Source organism: Cibotium barometz, chromosome 2 (genome assembly GCF_041138505.1).
Source record: "Cibotium barometz isolate CiBa-2024 chromosome 2, ASM4113850v1, whole genome shotgun sequence".
NCBI lineage: Eukaryota > Viridiplantae > Streptophyta > Polypodiopsida > Cyatheales > Cibotiaceae > Cibotium > Cibotium barometz.
Window position 1 is genome coordinate 19596393 of NC_141047.1, and position 25445 is coordinate 19621837.

The following is a 25445-nucleotide window of genomic DNA, read 5'->3' on the forward strand; positions in this document are numbered from 1 at the left end:
CAAGTTTTGGCATGGCTGCACATTGATTTGAGTGAGCAAAAATCTCAATTTCAGCTGCTGTACTTGCCAGTACAGATTTGGTACATCATTGGTGAGCACTTGGTACTGTTGTACAGTACTTTGGAAGGGGAACAGAGCACATTTAAGGTGCTGTCCTAAATCTGCAGCAACCAGATTTTGGTGATTTCATCACATACAGTGGGAGTAGAGTTGCATTCGTGCTTCCGCAGTGGGAGATATACTTTGGGAGAACAACTGTGAGCACCTTGTGTGCTTTTGGTGCAGTGTTTGCACATTTTGCAGGGAGTCGGGCATTGACAGGTAATCAATCAAAAGTTGGCAATGGACGATGAGTTCAAAGCCACCTTTCTCTTATGCACTTTGCCAGAGAGTTGGGACACATTCAGGACAGCCACTAGCAATTCGAATGCTATGCTGTCATATGCAGATGTGGAGGGTGCTCTTCTTCAAGAAGAGATGAACAGGAAGAACAATTCTGTTGGAAAGTCCAATGCAATGAATGCACGTGGGAGATCCCAGCAAAGGGGTAAAAGCCAAGAACGGGGAAGGAGCAAGTCCCGCTCCAAAAAGGACTTGGAATGCCATTATTGTGGCAAGAAGGGACACATCAAAAAACAATGCTACAAATGGAAAAATGATCAAAAGGAAAAGGAAAAAGGCAAAGACAAAGACAAAGATGAAGCCAAAGATGTAAAGCCAAAGGGCAAAAGTGGAGTCAAGATTGAAGAAGTTAATGTGTCACATGCAGGTGACAGTGAGGATGAGGTCCTATTCACGTCTTCACTTGATGCCCATTCACTTCTTGCAGGAGATGGTCATGGTATGCACTCATGGATCATTGACATGGATCATTGATTCAGGTGCCTCCTTTCATGTCACAGGTTGCAGAGACTTGTTTGTCAGGTATACTGCGGGCAATGAAGGAGTAGTTTATTTGGGTGATAACCATGCATGCAAGATTCTTGGCAGAGGTGATGTGAGGCTTGTGTTTTCAGATGGCTCACAGCTTATGCTCCATGACGTCAGGCATGTGCCTAAGATCAAGAAGAACCTGCTTTCTACTGGACAGCTTGATGATGCTGATTATGTTACCACATTTGGTCGTGGAAAGTGGAAGATTAGTAAGGGCTCACTGGTTGTTGCCAGAGGCTCTAAGGTGGACACTCTTTAATTCATGCATGCTGGTGTTTGTCACCATGCTAATGTAAATGCAACCGAGCTGCCGGAAATCTCTGTGTGGCATAGCCGGTTGGGACACATGAGTGTCAAAGGAATGGAGCAATTGTCTCGTTTTGGTTACTTGCCTTCTCTAAAGTTCTCAAGTTTTCAGTTTTGTGAGCATTGTATATATGGCAGGCAACTCCAGTGCCCCCACAAGAAAGCTCTTGGACAGAAAGATGCTCAGTTAGAGCTTGTGCATACAGATGTATGTGAGATGCCTCAGCTTTCTTTGGGAGGGGCAAAATATTTTGTATCATTTATTGATGATGCCACGTGTAAGGTGTGGGTTTATCCTCTTCGCTTGAAGAGTGATACATTCTCAGTGTTTGAGAAGTTTGTTGCTCTTGTTGAGAGTCAAACTGGCAAAACACTGAAGGCTTTGCGTTCCGACAATGGTGGAGAGTATATGTCCAAACAGTTTCAGGACTTTTGTGATGCTAAAGGCATCAAGAGGGAGCTCTCTACTCCTTATGATCCTCCACAAAACGGGACAGCAGAGAGGATGAACAGGACCATTCAGGAGAAGATCCCCGTTCTATGTTGTCACATGCTGCATTACCTCATGGTTTTTGGGCTGACGTTGTTATGACAGCCGTTCATCTTATAAACAGGTCACCTAACACGAGGCTTGGTGGGAAAGTGCCAGAGGAAGTATGGACAGGGAAGCCTCCATCCTACAAGCACTTGAGAGTGTTTGGTTGCGTTGTGTACGTGCACATACGCAGGGAAATCCGCACCAAACTTGATCCTAAGTCTCACAAATGCATATTCCTAGGATATGGTGATAGAGGTGAAATGGGGTATAGACTTTGGGATCCAGTGAATAGAAAGATTATACGCAGCAATGATGTCATTTTTTATGAAACATGCATGTATAAGGAGCCTGCAAGGCAACAGGAGCCTGGCAGAGTCATCTTTGATGATGATGGACATCATGGACAACAACCAAGGGCTGTAAAACAGCCATTACAGCAGCAAAACCAGCCCTTAAATGGTGCTGAAAATGGTCCAAATGGACAGCCAGAGATGGCAGAAAATATCCCTATGGATATGCCACAGTTAGAGGAGATACCGGGCATGATTTTTCAGCCTTATGGCATGGAACAGGAGCCACCAATAGGTGATATGCAGGCTGGACAGCAACCTGAAAATGATGGTCATTGGGTACGGAGGTCCACTAGACCCTCCAGAGCCCCTGACAGGTTTGTTCCAAGGGTTGACTACTTGATGCTCACTGACTCTGGGAAGCCCTCTTGTTATAAGGAGGCTTTACAGAGGGCAGACAAGGCTCTTTGGGAGCGTGCCATGAAGTCAGAGATGGATTCTCTGCACAAAAATGGAACATGGAAGTTGGTGCATTTGCCTACAGGCAAGAAGGTTTTGCCATGCAAGTGGGTATACAGGCTCAAAGTTGCACCTGATGCAAAGCCAAGATACAAAGCCAGGTTAGTGGCTAAGGGCTTCAAGTAGGAATATGGTGTGGACTTTGATGAGATCTTCTCTCCAGTGGTCAAAATGACCACACTTAGAGCTGTGTTAGATTTGGTTGCTCATGATGATCTGGATTTGATTCAGATGGATGTGAAGACTGCTTTTCTTCACGGTGATCTCCATGAGGAGATATATATGCAACAGCCAAAGGGTTATGCAGTGAATGGAAAGGAGAAGCTTGTATGCAAGTTGAAAAAGAGTCTTTATGGGCTCAAACAGGCACCAAGGGAATGGTATCATAAATTTGATACATTCATGAAATCCCAGAATTTCAGGAGAAGTGACATAGATCACTGCTTATACACCAAGAAAGCTTTGGATGGCAGTCTATTGATCCTCATCTTGTATGTTGATGATATGTTGATTGCCGGGAAATCTCGTAAAGAGATGGATGCCTTGAAGAAGAGGCTGCATCAAACCTTTGATATGAAGGATTTGGGTGATGCAAATCACATTTTGGGTATGCGGATACTTCGGGACAGAAATCAGCATGTGTTGTATTTGTCTCAAAAGGAATACGTTGGCAAAGTTTTGCAGAGGTTCAATATGGACGGGGAGAAGAAGACTAGTACTCCTTTGCCTCCATATGTGAAACTCAGTGCTATGGACAGCCCACAGTCGGATAAAGACAGGGCTGATATGGCCAAGATTCCGTATGCTTCAACTTGTGGCAGTCTCATGTATGCCATGGTTGCTACCAGGCCGGACATTGCATTTGCAGTGGGAGTGGTTTCTAGATACATGGCCAAACCTGGCAAGAAGCATTGGGAAGCAGTGAAAGGTGTCATGAGATACATGAATGGCACACAGGATATGTGCATTTGTTTGGCAAACAGGATGCATTAGTGCATGGTTACACGGATTCGGATTATGCCGGTCATCCAGATAACCGGAAGTCTACTACCGGTTATGTGTTTACATTCACAGGAGGTGCTGTGTCATGGATATCCAGGATGCAGAAGTGCACTGCCTTATCTACTACAGAGACCCGAGTATATTGCAGCCACAGAGGCTTGCAAGGAGGCATTATGGCTATCTCGGTTAGTGGTTGATTTGGGTTATACAAGGGATATTCCATTGTTGCATTGTGACAGTCAGAGTGCCATCCAGTTGGCAAAGAACCCTGTCTTTCATGCAAAGACGAAGCATGTGGATGTGAAGTATCACTTCATCAGAGAGGTGATAGAGAACAAGCAAATTCAGCTTGTTAAGATTCATACGGATGGCAACCCAACTAATCTGTTGACAAAGAGTTTGCCTCCGGAGCAGTTTGCTCATTGCAGACACTTGATGGGCATTGGATGAGGCCAGTTTCAGCCTTGATATGGCCTTGTATATTATCATGTACATGCTGATTTTTCTTTTCCTTCATTTAAGGGCACTTTGCCTTTAAGTGGGAGGTTAATGTACTAAGTGCACTATGTGTACTAGAGCAAATATACATGTGTGATAGGGGAGTCACGCACTCATTCCAATGAGTTGACTTATCTCCACAACTCTCTCTCTCTCTCTCCCTTCTTCTCTGTGTGTATGTCTCCCACATGAAAACCTAACCCTAATTCTACTCATTCAAATAAGAACATAGGCCAATGAAACTCCTTATGTTATGTACATTTTGAAGTTCTCGCCAGTCCTTAATCGCCTAGATCTTGATAGGATACATGCATGCAGATACACCCTCCTTTGAAACGATATGGCCCAAATAATGGATCTCTGCCAAGAAGAATTAACTCTTCTTTCCATTTATGAAAAGCTTGTGTTTCCAGAGCTCTTCAAACACAATAGCGAGGTGCTCCTTATGCTCTGCCTCATTCTTTGAAAAGATAATAATGTCATTAAGGAAAGTTCTCGTGAACTTGTATTGAAAGTAGCAGATGCATTTGTAAGACCGAATGGTACCACCAAGTACTCATAGAGCTCGAAAGATGTCTTGAAAGCAGTTTTATGAACATCTTGAGATATCACTCTAATCTGATGATAACCACTCTTAAGATCAATACGACTGAACCACATAGCTCCCTCAAGCTTGTCAAGAATGTAGGAATCGAAAGCCTGTTCTTGATGGTTATCTTGTTTAGAGCTCTGTAATCTACACACATTCTATACGAACCATCCTTTTCTGAACAAGTAATACTACAGAACAGTAAGGCGAAGAACTCGATCGAATCCCAATCGATGTTGCACCTATTATATCCCATCCATCCTTGTCCTCCAAGGAGTATTTCCTCCCGCATTTTTCCTGCAGGCATCACATAGAACTTCCCTTCCAAGGAATTATTTCCAATGTAGAATAAAAGTGTGAACATGCTGTGATGCCATTGTTGTGATTGTGGCAGGGGTATCTTTCAGTGAAGGTTCCCCAAGGGAACACCATGTTTCGTGAGACATTAATTGTAATTAGCCCATGTGTCTACAAGAGCTAATTTTTGGACGAAGCTTGTCAGGGTGGTCATTCCTAACCACAATCGGGCAAGCTTCACTTCCCATTCTTCCTCTTCAAAAGGTCGATCACTTGGGCCATATTGACCATGATTTGTTTCTGAGACGAAGCTTGGCTTGCCTCGCCTTGGAATCTTGTTGGGTGGCTTGTTTCATACTCTCACGGTCCTTTTTGCATTGTTTCTTTTTGTGGATGGCTCTTAAGGTAGCTTTAGTGAGTGGGCCATAGTAGCATTTTAATTTGCTACCATTAAAATAGCCAGCCATTTCGACACCATCGAGTGTCTCTATGTGCACAGCACCTTGTGGGGTTATTTCAGTGACTAGGAAGGGTCCTAAGCCTGTGAACTTGAGCTTCTTTTTGTGCGTCTTTGTACTGAATAGGAGGAACTTGTTGCCCTCGTTCATTTTTTTTATCTTTTAGCTGGTCGTCGAACCATTGTTTGCGCCTTAGCTTTTCGACAATCATGCTGTATACAGCTAGGAGGCCCGTTTCGTCGAGCTTTTTGAGCTCAAAAAGGCGACAACCTAAGTCATTTCCTATGAGCTTCTCTTGTACTGCGATGCGTAAGCTAGGGACTAAGAACTCCATTGGCATGACTGCTTTAGTACCCCATGTCAACAGTATCGCGTACAAAAACCAAGTAAGAACAAGCTGATTGCTTTATTGCTTTAGAAATGGAAATATGGCTTACAACTAGTATGGTATTCCCAGTGATACCTCCATCTATGCAAATTCCCCTATCCCTATGAGTAAAATTCACTTTCTTCTCCTTATGCAAAATCTTGGGATCCAAACGATAATGCCACATCACATCCAATAAGCGGTGCTACCAAAAAGTCTTCATGGTTCAAATAGCCTTGAATCTGTATACGAAGCTTCCCTACGATGGAAGCGACTTTAATCGCATGAAAATCCATACTTATCTCCTCGGGCTTTAACCCAAGAGCAATAGCCATCTAGATAGATATGAAATTATCAGTAGAGGCATTATCAAAAAGAAACAAAGTGGTTTGATCCTTCAATTTATCCCAAGCCTTGCATAAAAGTCTACTTTTAGATTCATGTGCAATATTCCCCACTACATCAGGTATGACATTTACACTTGGTTTTGCATCCTGCACATTAGACTTTGACATTTTGAGGGCATTGAGACTTCATATGATCCTTGCTACCACATAAGAAACATTTTCTCTCCTCCATACACTCATAAATATGCTACCTGGACAGCTTGGTATCATCCTTCTTGCCCCCCGACTTCCTTTCAGAGCCCCCTTTTACTTCAAGAAAGATAAGACCATAATAGAGGTACTAGAAAAGTTGTAGCGGATGACACAAAAAAAGAGGCCAACAAAAGGCTACGCGGCCGAATTCAGAGCAATGTTGATGCGCCTGGACCAGCCCAACCATCCTGCTTCACCCACATTCAGCCAGTGGTTTGTGAGAGGACTGAGGGAAAAGCTCCAGACGGTAGTAGCCTCATACAACCTGGAATCCCTAACCTTCGAACAAGTGGTGGGGCAGGAGCCGCTAGAGCTGAAGGAGTCCTGCTTCTATTGCAATGGTCTAGGGCACAGACAGAATGACTGCCCCATATTTCAGCGCCGCCGTCAATAGGAACTGTCCTTGGACTCATTAGGCACATGGTTGTCCACCCTTTTTCTACTCATTTCATCTTCCTTTGTAAGAGGACTGAATTCTTGCCTTTTTGATATACCCTTGCCATGCAGTTCCTCCGAAATAGTGGCTGAATATATCAACTCTTGTAAAGTGTTGTGAGGATAGATTGCTAAGCTCTTCTGGATGATTCGTTGCAATCCCGACTCGATTTTATTTTTCTTCTCATCCTCACTGATAGTCATGAAGGAGTGACCTTCAGAAAAATCCGCCAAAGTTTTGAAACATACGAAGAAACGGATTCCCCATCATCCTGTGTTAACCAATCCCATTATTTCTGTACATCTTTTTCAAAGTTGGGTGGAAGAAACCGATCATAGAATTGCTCCTTAAAGTACTCCAAGTACGAGTAGTTGTTCTGTCTATGAGCTTTGCCATCCACCAATCACTCACAATCTCTTTCAGATGCATTTTCACATGCCTGTATAGATCATGAGCTATGTGGAGATTAGCACAGGCACTTTGCTATGGTGGATGAAAGATCTTCATCATGTGTGGTTGAGGGAGATAGGGAGAGAACAAAGCTAAAGAGAGATGAAATGCTAGAGAGAGAGATGATTCAAACCTCCACCAAATACATGCTTTTATAGGCATAAAGCCTTATCTTCTAACTCAAACAAACTTGGACTAGTTCTTCCCAAGGAAGCATCCTACACACTTGCATAATATCTAATCCTAAGAGGTGGTTCTCACACAAACACACACTAGTACATATAGTACTCACAAGGAATGTTCACACACTATGGCTACACGCTCCCCTTTGACTTTGGAACCCATAAAATAATAAATGGCAAGAGAACATGTGTTGTCTCCAACAACCTGAGCATGGACTTCTCTGTGAAATCCTCTGTGCAGATCATCTCCTTCGATATGTCTACGATGACGGCAATGCCCAAATCTAGGGCTATTTTCCCAAGCATATCCCTCCACTCGAGACGGAACTCTTGAAGCTAGAAGCTAGACCATACCTAGAGGGTACGGATGTTACTGACAATGCATTTAGGTCTTCCTCATCTTCCATGTGTGCACTAAAAACCCTTCTTCATATGCTCGGGCTGCATGCCGACGTACATCATCCCCTCAAGCTACATGCCCTCTCATATCAACTGCTCGGGCTGCATGCCCTCTCATAACATCTGCTCGGGCTGCATACCCTCTCACATTACTTGCTCGGGCTGCATGTCCTCTCACATCATCGTCAGAAATCCCTTCACAAGATTGTCTGCGTGGTTGCCATGTGAAAACCCACTTTCCCTCATCATCGAAGACAACATCACCACAGCTTTTCAAATATGCAACGGCCAACTCTCGAGATTTCTCAACCCCCATCTGTTGAACAATAGCATCAAAAGTAACTACATCTGTCTTAGCCTGAGATTTAGACACAATAACCCTTTGTACATCCAGGTCCCTTTGTACAGCACAAAGCTCTTCAAGCTCCTCCATCACAGTATTTATATCTTGCTGATCTTCAGCCCCTGGCAGCTAATTGTGAATTGTTAGCTGCCAAAGCCCCAACACGGTCTCTATCTCTATCCTCTTCCTGCATGCGGCGTACACAAGTGATAGAATCCTCCACAGATTGATATGAATGGCTGGCCATGAAGTATTTACTAGGTTCTTCGGATAGAAAAAGAATTTCCGTGGCCCGGAACTGCTCTCTACTAGCTTTCCAAAAATGATATTGAATAGACCACAAGGGTGCAACAGTGCCCCTACATAGACAGGAGGGCCACAAAGTCTTTCCACACACTCACTGTTGCTTAAACCAAAGGTAACTCCTTTCGGAGTGCGACAGTGAGATGAGGGCTACCTCAGAATCCCAACCTTCTTTCACGGATAATGACTCCTTATAGCCATATCCAGTATCATGTGAGGCATAAGCTATGTAGAAAACCGTGCTCTAATACCAATGTAACGGAAAGGCAATTGTAACACGGAAATCTTAACTATCATGAACCCTGATCAAACACATAATCATGCCAGAGAGAGAGAGATGAAAGATAGCTCTACACAGTACACCACACTAGAGGCCAGAAGGGAGCGCCTACAAGCAATAGACCCATATGATGTCGAGTGCCCGATACTTGGGTCACCATGTGTATTAAAATACTCTTGCCTAACATGTACAGCTTATAATCTTGTCCAATCACTTATAAGTAAGTGTGGACTTGCATCAATAAATATTAGCATGTGAAAACATAAAGCTGTAAATTGACTTTCAAGAGCACTTACCACCTGCATCAATAATTATAAGCATGTGAAAACATAAAGCTGTAAATTGAGTTTCAAGAGCACTTACCACCTGTAAAACACATGTAGACCACCTTTCAGGCCAAAACAAGTGTGCACACACGTTCACAGGGTGCCCAGGTGTCCCGGCCCCATGGACAACAGAAACAGTAAACTCAAGCATTGTCCAGGCAAACAAAACAAGTGATCAAAAAATAAAATTAAGGACATGCACATGCATGAGTGCAACTAAACTCGAAGAAACACCCATCTGCTCAAGTGTATCAATCAGGTAAAGTGTTCAGGGATTCAAAATCCTTCCGGTATCTTTCCAAAACATCAATACAAGAACACCTAGATAGCTAGTCCTGGGAAAACATAACATGTCAGGCTCCATATGCCATACATGCATTGTCATGTCAAGCTCCATATGCAACACATGTAGTGTAGAAAACAGAAGCAATGAGGGGTTTTGTGATGAATAGGGCAAAAGTAGAGGGAATATCCTGTATGTTGCTACAGCCACTTGATGCAATTTTGGATTCCTTGTTGGTTTCCATCTTCTCTTTACCTTTATAGCTGTGACTTTTTCTTTTCTATTCTTTTTTTGTGTGTGTGTGTGTGCGTGTGTGTGTGTGTGTGTGTTGGGGGGACTCGGGGAATGTGTTTTTGTTGTGTGCGCACGCACGGATGCCTTGGTCTCTTTAGGTATCTATTGTCATTGCAGCAAAGGTTAAGCGTCCTTGGTTTGGTGTAAATTCCGGAGGGCCCAAGGGCTTTGGATACCATTAATGCAATAAAACATTGAAATTGGCCACAACCGTAAACATATGCCACTTAATCCACAAAACTGTGAAAGAGAACACCACATAGAGGCCAGAATGGGCCAACTCGCCCCCCCCCTCCCTCTTGGAGTATTTTATTACCCAAGAAGAAAATATCATGTACATGCTTTGAGGGCCTTACTCTCCCCATGGGAGATACCTGATTATGGATATACGAATGCCATAACATAGCCTAACACGAGACAATCATAAAATTCAGTTGATACTAATTCTTCCCCAAAGACCACACGTCTTCATGCAATAGAGTTGGTACATCAAGTACAGCTCTCCATTCAACCGGTACAGCAAAAACATGGGCTGGTACAACAGGTAGAGAATCTGAAACAGTAGGTACAGCCCTCCATTCAGCCGGTAGAGATTATGGATATACGAATGCCATAACATAGCCTAACACGAGACAATCATAAAATTCAGCTGATACTAATTCTTCCCCAAAGACCACACGTCTTCATGCAATAGAGTTGGTACAGCAAGTCCAGCTCTCCATTCAACCGGTAAAGCAAAAACATGGGCTATTACAACAGGTAGAGAATCTGAAACAATAGGTACAGCCCTCCATTCAGCCGGTCCAGCAAGTACATGGGCTAGTACAGCAAATACAGAGGCTGGTGCAACCCATACAGTGGCTAGTATAGCAGGTACAGTGGCTGGTGCAGCAGGTACAAGGGTTGGTACAACCAGTACAGCCGGTACAATGGCTGGTGCAGCCAGTATAACCGGTATAGGTGCTGGTACAGTAGGTACAATAGCTGGTGCAACAAGTATAAGGGCTGGTATAGCAAGTACAAGCGCTGGAAATCATAATACATTGATTAAATACCCTTGCCTTCAATATTTCATTGATGCGAACAGAATTTCCATCGGAGTCGGGCCAAAAATAGCAACTCTCCTAAATTTTAGGAGTGTGTTATCCAAGATCCCATTCCCAAAGCTTGTACTTTCCAAATATTTAGACATCCTAGAGTCCACCAGACCCCTTTCATACTGAGAAATGTCCAGGCTAGTGACATCCTCCCAAGCTTCTTAAAAGTTATCCGCAACTTTAACCTTCAAGTCATATATCCAAGATATAATCATGTCCCATCAAGCGGACGAGACAATACAGACTCAAAAAATCCAATATAACTGAAAGAATCCAAGCCCCAAATAAATGGGTGAGACTAAATAAGTCTCCATAACACTAATATGAAAATCATGTCCCAAATAAATGGACGAGACAAAACAGTACTAGAAGTCCAGATTTCATAACCATGTCCCAAATAAATGGACGAGACAAAACAATCCCATAAGTCCAAATATCATAATCATGTCCCAAACAAATGGACGAGACAAAACAATTCCATAAGTCCAGATATCATAATCATGTCTCTCTATCCATACTCCAAGTCGAATCCAACTCATTCCCCAATCCCTAGTGTCACGTCAAATGTTATGCTACTCTCCACTAGCTTTCATGCTTACACATGCGAAGACCATGCCGAGAAATAGAAGACCGATTGACCGTGCACGCGGATATGGAACGTCCACTGGATCTGAGCACATACATCAAGTCCCTAGCATACCCAATTCCAATCTACCGACACTTGGCGTAGTCATAGTCCCCTGCCAACAAGGTGTCAGTCCACATGACCCTTAGCGTACACAAGTTTCCTCCCAACCAAGCATCATGTCCACCCTACCGCTTGCACTCCGTGTTGGTACTGTGACCACACACCTTGGAGGAGAGATGGGCTCAAGTGTGTCATGTGCATGACATGCTCATGTACCTTCTCATGGCTAATCCAAAAGGGGCAACCAGAAAAAGAGCAGTAGAACCAGAAGATGGAGCATAGGGTGCTGAAGTGGCCAGTATGGGACAGTTTGCTACACCCAGAAGATGTTGGCTGAAGACAAGAGCCTGTCGGCTGTACCAGATCATGGCGGCTGCCCGACCAAAATTTATTGGGTCCAAGCACCAGTCGGCTGGTCCGACAGCAATCTGCCAACTCCTCCATTATTCAAGAGACTATAAATAGCATAAGATGCTCATTGTGTTAGTCATTCAACTCTTTAGGAGTTAGGTCCTAGTTAGGGACTGTTTTGGTGATGTTCACCTTTTCAAGAAGGCAACCGAGGGCTGTAGATTGTAGGTACCTTTTTGTACCATCAAAAATATACTGAATTTCCAGCCATATGTCTCTCTCTCTCTACTCTCTCTTCATGTCTGCGTTTTGCATCAGCATGTTTCCAGTAGTGTTTACGGCTGAAAGAAGACCCCTAGAGCTTCCGCGTGGCCAAGGGGAGGAAGGAAGAGAGGAAGGACCTATCGGCTGCGTTGGTTGCTGTCAGGAGCAAGGAATTGTGTCGGCTGCAAGAAGACCAGGCGACGCAGCCAATGATGGTGATTATGCCCAGTCGACTGGCCAACCAGTAGTCGGCCAGCACTTTGTTTGTTCAAGAGGCCTATAAAAGGCGCATGTGCTCATTGAGTTAGTCATTCACTCCCTTATGGAGTGGGTCCTTAGTGTAGGACTGTTTTGGTGTTTTCCACCTTTTCAAGAAGGCAGCCTATGGCTGTAGACTTAGGGTACCTTTTTGTACAATATGAATATACTGAATTTCCAACCATGTCTCTCTCTTTCTACTCTCTCTTCATGTCTGCGTTTTGCATCAGCATGTTTCCACTGGTGTTTAGGGCTGAAAGAAGACCCCAGCGCTTCCGCGTGTTGCAAAGTGTGTAACTTAAAATAAGAATCACTCACAGGCATAGATATCATGGTGCTCCATAAACATTTCTACTACACATAGGTTATAGGCATTTTGGCCACCAATAGTTTTGCACGCATTTTGGCCACCAATAGAAATCTTCGATCCATGAGATGACCATGAGTTCCATAAGTCCAATGCATTCCAAATAAAGGGAGCCGAAAACATAATCCATCCCAATGAAGGGAGCCATAAACTATGTCCCTGAAACCATCTCAAGGCAAACAACACGCTATTCTGGCAACTATGTGCACAAACTATGTGTTGAACAAATGCCCTACCAAGGCCTTGCAGTCTAAAACTCCTTATGAAGCTTAGGCATACAAGGGTTAGTGAACATCAAAAGCACTTCATAATAAGTAGCAGCACCAACTTTGCAAACTCAAAGTATACTTACCTTTTCTTTTCCAAGTTCGATCCTATGACAGGAGGGTTATAAACTTGGTTGGCCCTTTCCGATGGTTTCAGGGACATTGTTTACGTTTTTGGCTCAAGGCAAACAACAACATGCTATTCTCCTTGTACAGGCATACAAGGGTGAAATTGGTGCAACATAAGTGTGAGCATGGTGGTCGGTGAGCAGGATAAATATTTAAAGGTTCTGAGGTTTATTGACCCATGTGTGGACAACCCCAAGTGTGAAGGGGACAAAGAGAATTAAAGCTACAAGGTTTTAAAACCTTTGGTGCCAAGAGAATTTAAGTTTAAAGGTTTATAACCTTTGTAAAACTCTTTTTCAAAGGATGGTGGCCCCTAGGCTAATTTTGGAGGCCTACACCACTTTTGGAGCACACGCCTCCCTCTCTCTCTCTCTATCACTTGCTTTTTGGAAAAAGGGGTGCTGGCGGGCAGGGCTGAGGACTGGTTTTTGAAAAAGATACAGGCGGGGTCTGCGCTACTGGTCTTCTCTTGCTTTTGGAGGGAGTTGCAGGCGGGCTGCGCTGATGTGTATACAGGCGCTGCTAAATACAGGCCCTGGTCTGGCTTTTGGAGAGTGAAGCTAACTGGCTGCTGTGCTACGCAACAGGACAAAAACACAGGTCTCTTTTTCCTCTCTCTTTGGCTTTTTGGAGGATAAGCTGGCTGCTGTGCTGCAGAGAATACAAGCGCCTGCAGGTTCTTCTTATTCTCTCTACTTTGCTTTTGGCAAGAAGCTAGTTATCAGTTGGGAAGCGTTGACTATTAGAAGGGAACACAAGGTTGGACAACAGGTTCTCTCACAGACTTTCTCTCTCCCGGCTGCAAGACAAGAGGGCAAGACAGAACGGGGTTTTTCCTCGCGTCCTTTCTCTCTTGTGAAAAGCGACAAAGACTGTAAGTTTCTCTCTCTTTGTTAGCAAGTGGGACTGCAGGAGGTGTCTTATTAAGTCTCTCTTTTCACTGGTTCGTGACTGTTCCAGAGTTGTTCTCTTTGGCCCTTTGTGAGAGGGAGGGTTTGGCAGTTCAGAGAGTGGAAACAGGACAAGATTGTGGACTGATTTGGAAGAGTTTTGTGGACTGTTTTCATGGCTAAGTTTGTGGCTATGTGCATGGTTCAATCAAATGCATATTCAAGGCCTCATGGATGTACAGACTTAGCAGATTAGAGGAGATAACAGTGTGGTGTTCTTGGGACACAAAGCTGTGTAACCTCTATGCTAAGAGGTCCTGAGGATTGGCAGATTGGACTTGCAGACATACGAGCCATGAATGGCCATGTTGTAATCATTTAAAACTTTTCCATTGAAATTGAATAAAGAAATACCGAAAGGGACGCCAAGCTTTGGGGCCAACAGGTGTCGTTCTCTTTCTTGTGTTGCAGCACTCTAGCTCCTGTTTATTTGTTTATTGGCTAGACTACAATTGGATTGGGTGACTGCTAGTCTACGGCACTTTGGTTTCTACCAAAGGCCGGTTTCACAAGGGTTAGTGAACATCAAAACCACTTCATAATAAGTGGCAGCACCAAATTCGCAAACTCAAAGTATACTTACCTGTTCTCTTCCAAGTTCGATCCTATGACATGAGGGGTATGAACCCAGTTGGCCCATTCCGGCCTCTATGAGGTGTCAACTGTGCTTCTTAGAATCTATTTTGGAATCGTGGATTTGGCTTTGCCTGTATTCTCTTCTATATGGAATTGGCTACATGGCTCATTCATGAGCGCATAAACCAGTATAACAGCCTATATGTCGCATCCATGAGCACCAAAAAACATGTATACCAGCCCATGTGGCTCATCCATGAGTGCAAACCTGTATGGCAGCTTGTATGACACATCCATAAGTGTATAAACACAAGCATAAAGCTGATCGCGGCCAAACGAGATATTGGTACAGCAATCTTGATATGGCTCATGCAAAGTGGCTCATGCAAAGGCTGGAACAGATGGTGGATAGGCGGATCCAATAGATAGAGCACCAATAGAAAGGCTGAAACAGCAAAGTCTACAGCAAGAGAGGTCTTCAACAACGAAGAGAGAGTGCTCCAATGTGTCTCTCATACACTCTAAAGGGAAACAAATTGCTGCGTTTCTATGTGCAGGACACTTGTCTCCCTGCCAACTCCGTGCATGTGTAGAATGATGACTGCTAGACTCGGAGCAAAGCCAATCCAAACAATCCTTCGCAAGGAGTGAAAAATCCTCCTCCAAAAAGTTTTGCCACTTTGTCCTCAAAATCGTCCACCACTTGCTCCGAAGCCTGGGCCCTTCTTTAGATTCCAAATCCGGAATACTAGGTGCTCAAGGTGCCGCCTCCATCCTATCGTGACGGGCAGATATAGCCTCCACCTTAGCCGCATGCACGTCCATGGATGCCTTATTGCTGAGAAGCAAATCAGTGAGTTGTGAATCCATGACAAATATCTAGTGATCAAGGAACGGATGAGGGATTTCGGCCCTACCAATGTAGGAAGGGTTTAGTGGAGCAGGGAAGCATAGTATACCCCAAATATATATACCTAGATGAATCCAGGAACCGTATACCCCAAATAACCTAAGTACAATGAAGAGAACCCAAATATTGACTGTTCCCAACCCCGAATGCACACAGGTGGACCAGAAAAGGTTTTCTAAAGATAGAAAGAAGAGTGTGGCAGAATCACACATACAACACAAAAAGAAGAGTATGGCAGAATCACACATGCAGCACACACAAGAGTCCTAAAATACTACTTTGTATCATGTACAAGAAGTAATATAGGTAAAATTCAAGTACAAGATGTGGCTGAGGATGAAAACGTAAAATCACAACCTTCTGTTCACTTCCGACTAGCACTTCGCCTCCAGAGAAACGATCTCTAAAGTACAATGTTGAGGAAAGCAGATAGATGAATACGACGATTCGGCGACCCACGTTTATATATGCACCAACGCTCCTAGTCGACCATTAGTAGCTATCAACTAGTTGTACCCGATTGCCCATCATTAATGCCATGTGGCAATGCCACGTGTCCTCAGTGATGTCTGACACTGCCTGTCGGTTGCTATCTTACGTCTAACTCTGCCCTACATACTCATAGGTGTGTCACATCAATACCTCTGAGCACTAGTATGCTTATGTTAGAATTTGTGCATCTCTGTGTTTTGGGGCTTTAGCATTTATTTGGTATTTTATACATTTTACTCCTATTTATTTGTCCAGGGCTAGTCGGCTAGGACTATATAAGAAGTTCCCAATTATTCACTCATTCATCCATTTCCCTTGCACATAGTTCAACACTCAATTGCTGGCCATTGCCATTGTAAAGCTTTACTGCTGTTATAAAAGGTGATCTTGTCCAACTCTCTCAATCTCCTTTGCACTCTCTCATATGTTTACTCTTTATGCTTCTGCATGTGCTATCTCCTTCATGGTATCATACACTTAGGTTCAGGCTGCTACAAACTCTGCAAATCTGCCCACCTTTCCCTCCTTTGCTATGCGTTTTCCTCCATCTCTCTCCCGGCTGCATATTGATGACAACAAGTGGCTGCGTTCCCCAACCGTGCTGCGTTTTCAGGTCCAGCCAGCCTGCTGTTTGCTGCCGGCCAGTTTTGGTGGCTGCGTTTTCTCCTCCAGAGAAGCAAGCCGGCCAGTTTACTTAGCTGCATTTTCTTCTATAGAGGCAAAAGGTGGAGTTGTGGCTGTGTTTTCTGCACTGGCATCTGTTTTTTGGTGAGTTCTTTGCATTTGGTGCTGTCACACAAGTGGCCCTACATTGTCTTCTTCCTCCACGAGTCCCTGCCCTTCTGGTAGGAGGTTCCCGGTGGATCTTGGACTGTTTGCTGCTGTCCAGCCTCTGTCTCTCTCAGGTTTGAGAGGGGACCGATTGTTCCCCGTGCCTCGCTTCGTTGGAAAGCACTTGAGAGAAGTCTTTGAGAGCTGAGATTTGTTCTTTGTTGTTGTGGATATGGCTCCCCCATGTACAAACAAGGATGACAAGTTGAAAGGACCCAACTACGCTCGTTGGAAGCTTCAGATGCGGATATGGTTCATCCACAAGGGTTTGTGGGACATTGTTCACGGCACTAAAAGGAAGCCCGAGTGTCCTCAAAACTCTAGGCGGTGGACTCAAGATCAAGAGGATGAATTTGCTGTGGAATTACAAGACTGGGAGAATCAGGACTCGAAGGCGCATTTTGTGCTTGTGCGGACCATCACCGAGGAGGTCTCACCAGCAATGCGAACTCTCACCAGTGCTCATCAGGTATGGTCAAAATTGGAGGATCTCTTTGCTCGAGATTCATCGATGAGGGCAATTGCCTTGCAAGGGAAGCTCTACGGCTTGTTATTTCCTAAAGGCAATTCAATGCAGTCTTTTCTCTCATGAAGGCCAAGGTTATCCATGACCAGTTGTTGCTGGCTATGGGTGCTGCTTTGTCCTCTTCTCAGCTGGCTACTCTTATCCTCACCAAGCTTCCTCCGGACTATGATGTGATTTCTCGATCTTTGCGGTGCCAGGTCACATCCACTCAGTTGGATTTTGATGATCGTAGCTCCCTACTTTTGGAGTCGTCGTCCGTTCTCATCTCTCAGGGTAAGTTGAAGGTGTCATCCAACAATTCTAACCAGGCACTTTCCTCAGTTCAGAAGAAAGGTCGAAGTCACTACTTTACTTGTAAAAAAGAGGCCATCTATCCAAAGATTGTTTGTCCAAGAAGAAGGACAAGACCAAGGACAAGGCTTCAAGGCCTCGCCGATTTGTGTGCCTGCTGCCGACTGCCACCTGGATGCCACGTGTGCAGCACATGGTGAGATGAATTACAGCCAAGCCTGTCCACAATGATTTTCCTGTGTTTCTTGGTTGCCCATCTGCCCTTATGGCTGCACACCCTGCTGTCAACCTCTGCCAGGACAAGATATCTGCTGCCCGCCCTATCTACCTTGATGTCATTTGTCATGTGCCCACCGCTTGGTCTAGCAAGTCTCTTGGACATTTATACAAACATCAACTACAAGTGGGTTACAAAATTGAAAAGGGTTTGCGCACAATTGATTACATGGACTTTCCTTGTCCCACCTAGATGGCAACTGGCAACTTAAGCTAGAACTTGGGCTTGCAAAATGCACAGTTCACATCAGTAACACAAAAATGCACTTTCTGGCACAGTCGTGTTGCCGTACCACCCAGCATGTCTCATAGGGAAGTAATCACAAAGCTTCAGGTCACCACAACACGTGGAATTGAAGGCCTAGGAGGACAGGATCATGTTTCAAGGTTGGTGACAAGAGGGCAGAGAGGAAAGTGAGATTTTCCTAAACACGTGGAATTGAAGGCCTAGGAGAACAGGATCGTGTTTCAAGGTTGGTGACAAGAGGGCAGAGAGGAAAGTGAGATTTTGGGTGGGTGAGGCAATTTTCTATACGACGCACCCAAAGGAGACATGCCAAAAAGGCACTGCTGCTCAAACCAAGAAACATTTGGAAGAAAATGAGGTGGCTTCTATATATACCAAAGTAAAGTTCAGAATATTTCCCTTAACAAATACAAATGAAAGCTCACAAGATAAGGAGAGAGTTTTCTCTCATGCCACATAGGAGCTTGGGGGTGTGGGGGAGCAATGCAAACGTCAACAAAGCATCATCGTACATCGATCTGTTTCATGGAAGCTTAAGAAAAGAGGGGGCAGTTTTTACCACCATGAAACACATCTGCCAAATATCAAAACAGCGGTCATGACTCGTGACTCTAACCCATGGCAATAATTTTTCCATTATCAATTACTACTCACAACTTGGACCCTTGCAAAATAAGACAGGAATTTGTGGTCACAACTCAACAGTATTGAAGAGTGATTCACATTCCAGGTTTCAGCATTTTTTTCCCTAACTTTATTAAGACGACAAAAGAACTAGATCTGCAGGCCAGTTCAGCTTACCAACTAAATCTGCATTAGCAGGTATCAGCATATGGTGTGCAAGATTCAATCCTAAACAAACCAGCAACACTCATGATTACAAGCAGTATAAATTATATACCCAGCACCAGTAAATGCTTCTAGCTTATAGTATAAATAATACAGACCCAGCAACCCCTGGAAAGTAAATGCTTCTAGCTTATAATATAAATTAAACCTCACATTGACTGATAGAAATATATGTCCGAAATCATCTGGTACGTACAAACCAGGAGTCTTTACAGAAAGAATGTCCGAGACCATTCACTGGATACAAGACCAAATGTAAGGCATATCGCAGAATTGAGTTGGAAGCTACTCTAAAGTGATGGAGGGTCAAATGTGAAAGCAGCAACAAAAACCATATCATATAATCAGCATCAGAGACATCCTGCTATTGATCTGTTCCGAATTTGGCGTCACTCTTGTACTTGAAGCATGGAAAATGCTACTTTTACAAAATTAATGCCATGCTAGAGTAAGCACGTAAAATAGCTACTTCTAATGCATTGTTCTGCAGCTTGAATTGCGTTTCGACGTTACATATGTAAAACTGCAGCCCAAAGAAGGAAGAGACGGAAGTGAAGGGCAAACAAAGCGGCACCTTCAGTAATTTGAACAAGGCATCCTTTGAACTGGAAGGGTGAGAGAGGCGCTTCCCCACGTCTATCAGCGTCCCAATGTCCTTCTCAACGTCTCCACCTTGGGCCATGACTTCAAGGAAACGAGCAGCAGTTCGAAGCAATTGCAGTTAAGCCACCATAGCAGAGAGCCCAGAGCTTCCGCACCTTGAATCCGGTGAAACCTGTTATGGCTCGGGTATCAGGGTTTTTCATGTCAAATAGAAGCACATCTATGAAATTCCCCGTGTTCTGATAATTAGAATTTCGTATTTCCCCGCGCTTCCGTTTGTAAGGTAGGGTTCCTCCGACGTATGACGTTTCTGTTCCGGCTAGGGTATTACTTCGGCAAAAAGAAAGGTACTCTCGCGTGCATGTGTTATGATGAAGTCCTGCGAGCTTTCTGGTCGATAAGTTAGGGTTTCGGGCCCAGTCAGGAGGTTAGGGCTTCTGCGAAGGCAACGGCGACGAGAAAAAAAACGCGGAAAGGTAGGAGCTCAGGGGTTATGGCGGGGAGTGCAGGAACCTTGAGGACTGTGGCTATGGCGATGGAAAAAACCCTAAAACACAGGGTTTAGGGGGGAAAGTTAAGGGAGGGCAATGTATTGTGTAATGTCTGTGACGACGGGCAATCTTGAACTCGAAGCTATTTACACCACATTTACCTTGACCGGCTCTCCCGGTCGCGGTAATCCCAGCCGGTGTCGAGGTCTCCTCTCGGACCCCTGCTTTCTCATTAAGGTGCTCTTCATTTTCACCCGCCAACGTCTCGATTCGTACTCGGCTTCCATCAATAACCACCCCTCTTCTTAAACATATCTAAATCCGTCTAGGCTCTAGTTACAAGTCTGGTTGTAGCATATACGATTTCACCACCCTCTCCATGAAACGTAGGAAACGTGTTTAAGAAGTCTCCACACTAGGTAGTGTGTACTACATTGAACCCTCGCCATTATTACTGTCCGTACCATGGGACTCTAGTCTTAGGAAAATCACAAGCCGGCATGAAATTTGTTGGGTCCTTGTATTTGGCACCATCATAGAACTTGTCGGATTTTGGAGGGCGAGGGGGAACGTCTATGAACATCCTTTATATATCCTCTAACGTATATCGATGTCCATGTTGTTTATTTGTATTTTGTGTGTATGTGTGTACATGTGCATGCTAGTTTTTTTTAAGTAGAGGGAACATCCTTTAGAGCTCCTCTAAGGTTATCAGAGTTCATGTTGTTTATTTGTATTTTGTGAGTGTGTGTGTGTGTGCGCGCGCTTATGTGTACATACACATGTTCGGTGTGTGGTTGTGAGAGAGAGGGAGAGACAGGGACAGAGACAGAGACAGAGGGGGATAGATAGAGAGAGATGATGATGATGATGATCTATTAACGTCCTTCAAGAGGCCGCTTATGGAAACAAAACATCTTAGCTAAAGTATGTGGCACATACATGTACGTCTCCCTCTCTTTGCCCTTTCTATGTGCCAGATCCCTAACGCTCTAGGGCAGGCTTGTCATGCCCCTCTCTCTCTCTTTCTTTGCATGGCCCTATGGCACTGGCTTTCTTTGACCGACGATCCCTCTTGTTTTCTTGGCTCAAATCATCTCCTTTATCATCCCCTTTGCCTCTACGCTCCAATCGCATACTTGTGCTACACTCCCTAGATGTTGTTGTTACCTTTAACCCTAAAAGAAAAGGTGGTGCCTACGAATTGCCAATCAAATAGTGGTGCAAGTGAAGGAGGCTTTGTCCGAGTTGCATCCTTGAGGTCCGAGTTGTTGAAAGCGAGTGATGAAAGTCTCTGTGTCAAGGAAACAAAGAACATATGGCATGACACACTTGAGAATGGGGATGGAAATGACTACCAAGTTCATTATGGATTGTCTTAAGATGCATAATGATGTCGGCCCACCCTTGAGATGTGGAAGTTAATCCAACTCTATGATGATATTAACCTTCGGGGAGGGTGATGCGTGAATCTCGTGTGTGGCTAATCAGCACGAAGATGATTTTGCAAAATAAAAAACAACCCATGAAATTTCTCTGAATGCCCCATCTACAACAATTTTACCTCCCTATTGTGGGGGGTTTGAGGCAGTAAAATGAGGATCATTTTTGGGAGGGAGTGGGCTCATAAATCAAAAAAAGCCTCTCTCTCTCTCTCTCTCTCTCTCTCTCTCTCTCTCTCTCTCTCTCTCTCTCTCTCTCTCTCTCTCTCTCTCTCTCTCTCTCTCTCTCTCTCTCTCTCTCTCTCTCTCTCTCTCACACACACACACACGCGCGCGCGCGCGTACACACAAATTGTGAGTAGCAAGTAGAGTGGACGATAAAGGCGAGCACATGAGCAATAAGGCACGACATCTAGTTGAGGTAATGGAAGCCACACAAGGAGATGTGGATGAGCAAGAGTAGAGCTAGGTGAGGCTTATAGCTTCTTTAGGGGATGGCTAAGGTTTCCACATTAATTAAGTGGCCACGCTTACTTAGTGTAAGTATGGTAGCTTGAGTGAATAGGGGACACAAATAATCAATATAGTGGATGTCCCTCTTCCATTTTTAGCTCAAATAAGAGATATCAAAACAAGATGGCAAGAGTGAATCTTTTGTTATTATTATTACAGATGATAGTGATACTGGGAGGTCTATCCATCTCCTTCCATGTATGTAAAGAATGCATCTCCGTCCATATTGGAGGTCTACCCATCTTCTTCCATGCATGTAAATAAATAATGGGGGAAATTGTATCTCATTTATAGATAAGCATAGTATTGAACTAAATTTAGGCTATAACTGTTTTTGTAGGTCATGAAAAGTGTAAGGCCTACTAGGAATTGAACAAAGATGTAACCATGTATTTGTTACATGTTTATGTGAGGAGCCTCCCTTCCTTGTGCCCAAACAAGAGAAGTTGCACAAATACATATTACAAAGGGTGATGGTAGTATGTCACTATAAGAATTCTATCTAGTCCTAGATGAAATTTAAACAACAACCTTGCCTCATTTGAAAATGCAAGTGGAGGGTTGCACTGTATACTCCTATCTTATGTAAATAAGTATATATATGAGGTTTACTTCAAAAACTTTTATTTTATGCCTCTACACTTCCTCTATGTATCATAGTGGATGGTCAAATGACTCGAACCTCATTTAATGTAAGCCAAAGTGCAACAAGTTCAGACACAAAGAAGAAGATTGCAAATCGAAGAAAGAGAAGGTAAATTTATGGGGACTACTTCAAGCACCGAGTACGAAAAGAACCCTAGTGATTAGCTCTTCTAAAGAGCAAGGAGGCAAACACCACCACTACCGTAGCCATATGTCGTAAAAGAGGGGTCACCATATGAGTAGACACTCATCTTATCATTTCATCTTGTTTGTTGTGTGTATCCACCACTTGAGTAGCCCAGAGATATGGCACCAAGGGGGGGTGTTGAGAAGTGTGGTGCCATAGAGCACATGTAGAGGTAGGGAGCGAGTAGGTGAGCATGAAGCAAGCCATATGGCAAAATTGGATTATCCCACATGCATAGAACAAGCAAAGATGTATTTTACCCATATATAAGGGGGGGTGTTGAGAAGTGTGGTGCCATAGAGCACATGTAGAGGCAGGGAGTGAGCAGGTGAGCATGAAGCCATATGGCAAAATTGGATTATCCCACATGCATAGAACAAGCAAAGATGTATTTTACCCATATAAAAGGGGTCATTTTCAAGCAATTGAAGTACAAGCAGTTGCACATATCTCAAGTCTCTCTACGAGTCCAAGCTAATCTATCTTGAAACTTAATTTATTTGAGTCTATTGCACATACACATCATCATGGGTGTAGTTAGACGCCATCCACCTTAGGTTAGTGTAATCACTCACTCATTATTAGCATGCAATTAGCTTAATCTACTTGCATTAGTAAAGGTACCATGGATTTTAAAAACTAGGACAAAGCTTCCTTCACTTGCATCACTGTGATGTAGGCATGACCTTTTCTTTTAGGGTTAAAGGTAACAACAACATCTAGGGAGTGCAGCACAAGTATGCGATTGGAGCATAGAGGCGAAGGGGAGGATAAAGGAGATGATTTGAGCCAAGAAAACAAGAGGGATCATTGGTCAAAGAAAGCGCCATACATAGAGAGAGAGAGAGAGAGAGAGAGAGAGAGAGAGAGATGACAAGCCTCCCCTGGAGCACTAGATATCTGGTACATAGAAAGGGCAAAGAGAGGGAGACGTACATGTATGTGCCATGTAGAAAGGGTGACGAGAGGGAGACGTACATGTATGTGCCATGTAGAAAGGGTAAAGACAGGGAGACATACATGTATGTGTGCCACATACTTTAGCTAGGATACATGTAGATGTCTCAATTCTTTGCATCAAATACAACAGCCAATTAAATTTATGCTATGGAAAAGAGTAGGAAATAAGCTAGAGCAGACGTGGATTTCTTGGGAACATGTTACTACTCCGAAGAGGAGTGGAGGGGCAGCCCTATTAGATGTCAAATTACATATGGTCGCTACGAGATGGCCTTTATTGTTGCAAAATATGTGTGTATCTCAAGAGCCATGGGTGGTAATGGCTAAGGCCCTCATAGAAGAGGTGTTGGCACAAACTAAATGAAAGCCTTCAGATTAGCGCGGCAGTTGGAGTTAAATTCTATAGCAGGTGAGGTGTTGGCTACTTCATGACTTCTGAAGTGGCCTTACAGACTTGTTGAGCGGGCCAAAATTCAATAGAATGGCTCGATTGGGACTAGTGAATCATGGATGCTTTGTTGCCACATAGAGGCAGCTTATCCTCTTTTCGAAAAATCTGTCAATATTTTTGGGTTCCACGTCGATATGTATAGTTATGGGAGAAAGTGAGGGCAAGACTTACATTGCTTGGTGATATTCCTCAGTTGGAGGACCAGCAACCTTGGCTATATTGGGCATTTCAAAAGCCTCTGGACATTGTCCATCATATAACAAATCAAGTGTACTACATGATGGTGGAAGATAAGCGTTGGATCATTGAGAAGGCTAATAGGGTATGGAACATCAAGAAAAGTAGGGCCTGGTGGAAGGAAGTAATCTTACAGGGTCTAAGATTCCATATTAAGGGAAGGTGTTCCTATGACGCATGCTAGTTGGCCTACCATTGGGGGACCAGTGGTGGCGAAAGCAGCGGATTGCTTCTGGTAATTGTGTGTTTTGTACTACATGCATGGAAACATGCCCACATCTTTTCATTTCATGTCCGATGGCAAAGAAGATGTGGGATTTCCTTTTTCGCGTATGGATTCCATTTGACATATAGGCCCGTAAAGGTTAAAGACTAGATTTTCGGCAAGATTCCGAATGGGCCGAATAACCCATAACATTTAGTTTTCTCTCATTTTTCAGGTGGATAGGTTACGGCATATCTGGTTAACTAGGAATGCCTTCGTATTTGATGTAAAAGGTCGTATTATAGCTCACATATGTCATAGAAAAGGCCTACTGTGGCAAGTCTCTTCCTTGTGGTTAGCTTATTTGGTGGAGAATGACACGGCTATATATTAGATGAGGGTACTCCGAGCTACACCTATGGCTCGGAGTAATCAGTAAGGGAAAGCTAGTACATCACCAGTGGCCATGTGGCCATTTGTAAAGTAATTTTTGGTAATATATATTCTATTACGAAAAGAAAAAAGAAAAAAGAAAGAGACAGAGAGACTTACACATGTATGTGAAAAGGGAGAAAAAATAATCATTTGTTTGGTTTAAATTTACATTAAAGATTTTGAGAGCTTGTAATTGATTTAACATGATAGGGTGAT

The 25445-nt window shown here is 43.8% G+C and overlaps 1 protein-coding gene across 2 annotated transcripts in view; it reads right to left on the minus strand.

The window, feature by feature from the left end:
• LOC147640774 (sister chromatid cohesion protein PDS5 homolog A-like) overlaps positions 1–20492 on the minus strand; it is a 38482-nt gene extending 17990 nt beyond the window's left edge. For both annotated transcript variants that reach the window (XM_086815065.1, XM_086815061.1), the window contains exon 1: positions 19635–20492. In XM_086815065.1, the coding sequence (XP_086671191.1) occupies positions 19635–19742 (108 nt within the window). In that variant the 5' untranslated portion in view covers positions 19743–20492. The remainder of the gene's footprint in view (positions 1–19634) is intronic.
• Positions 20493–25445: the final 4953 nt, after the last annotated feature.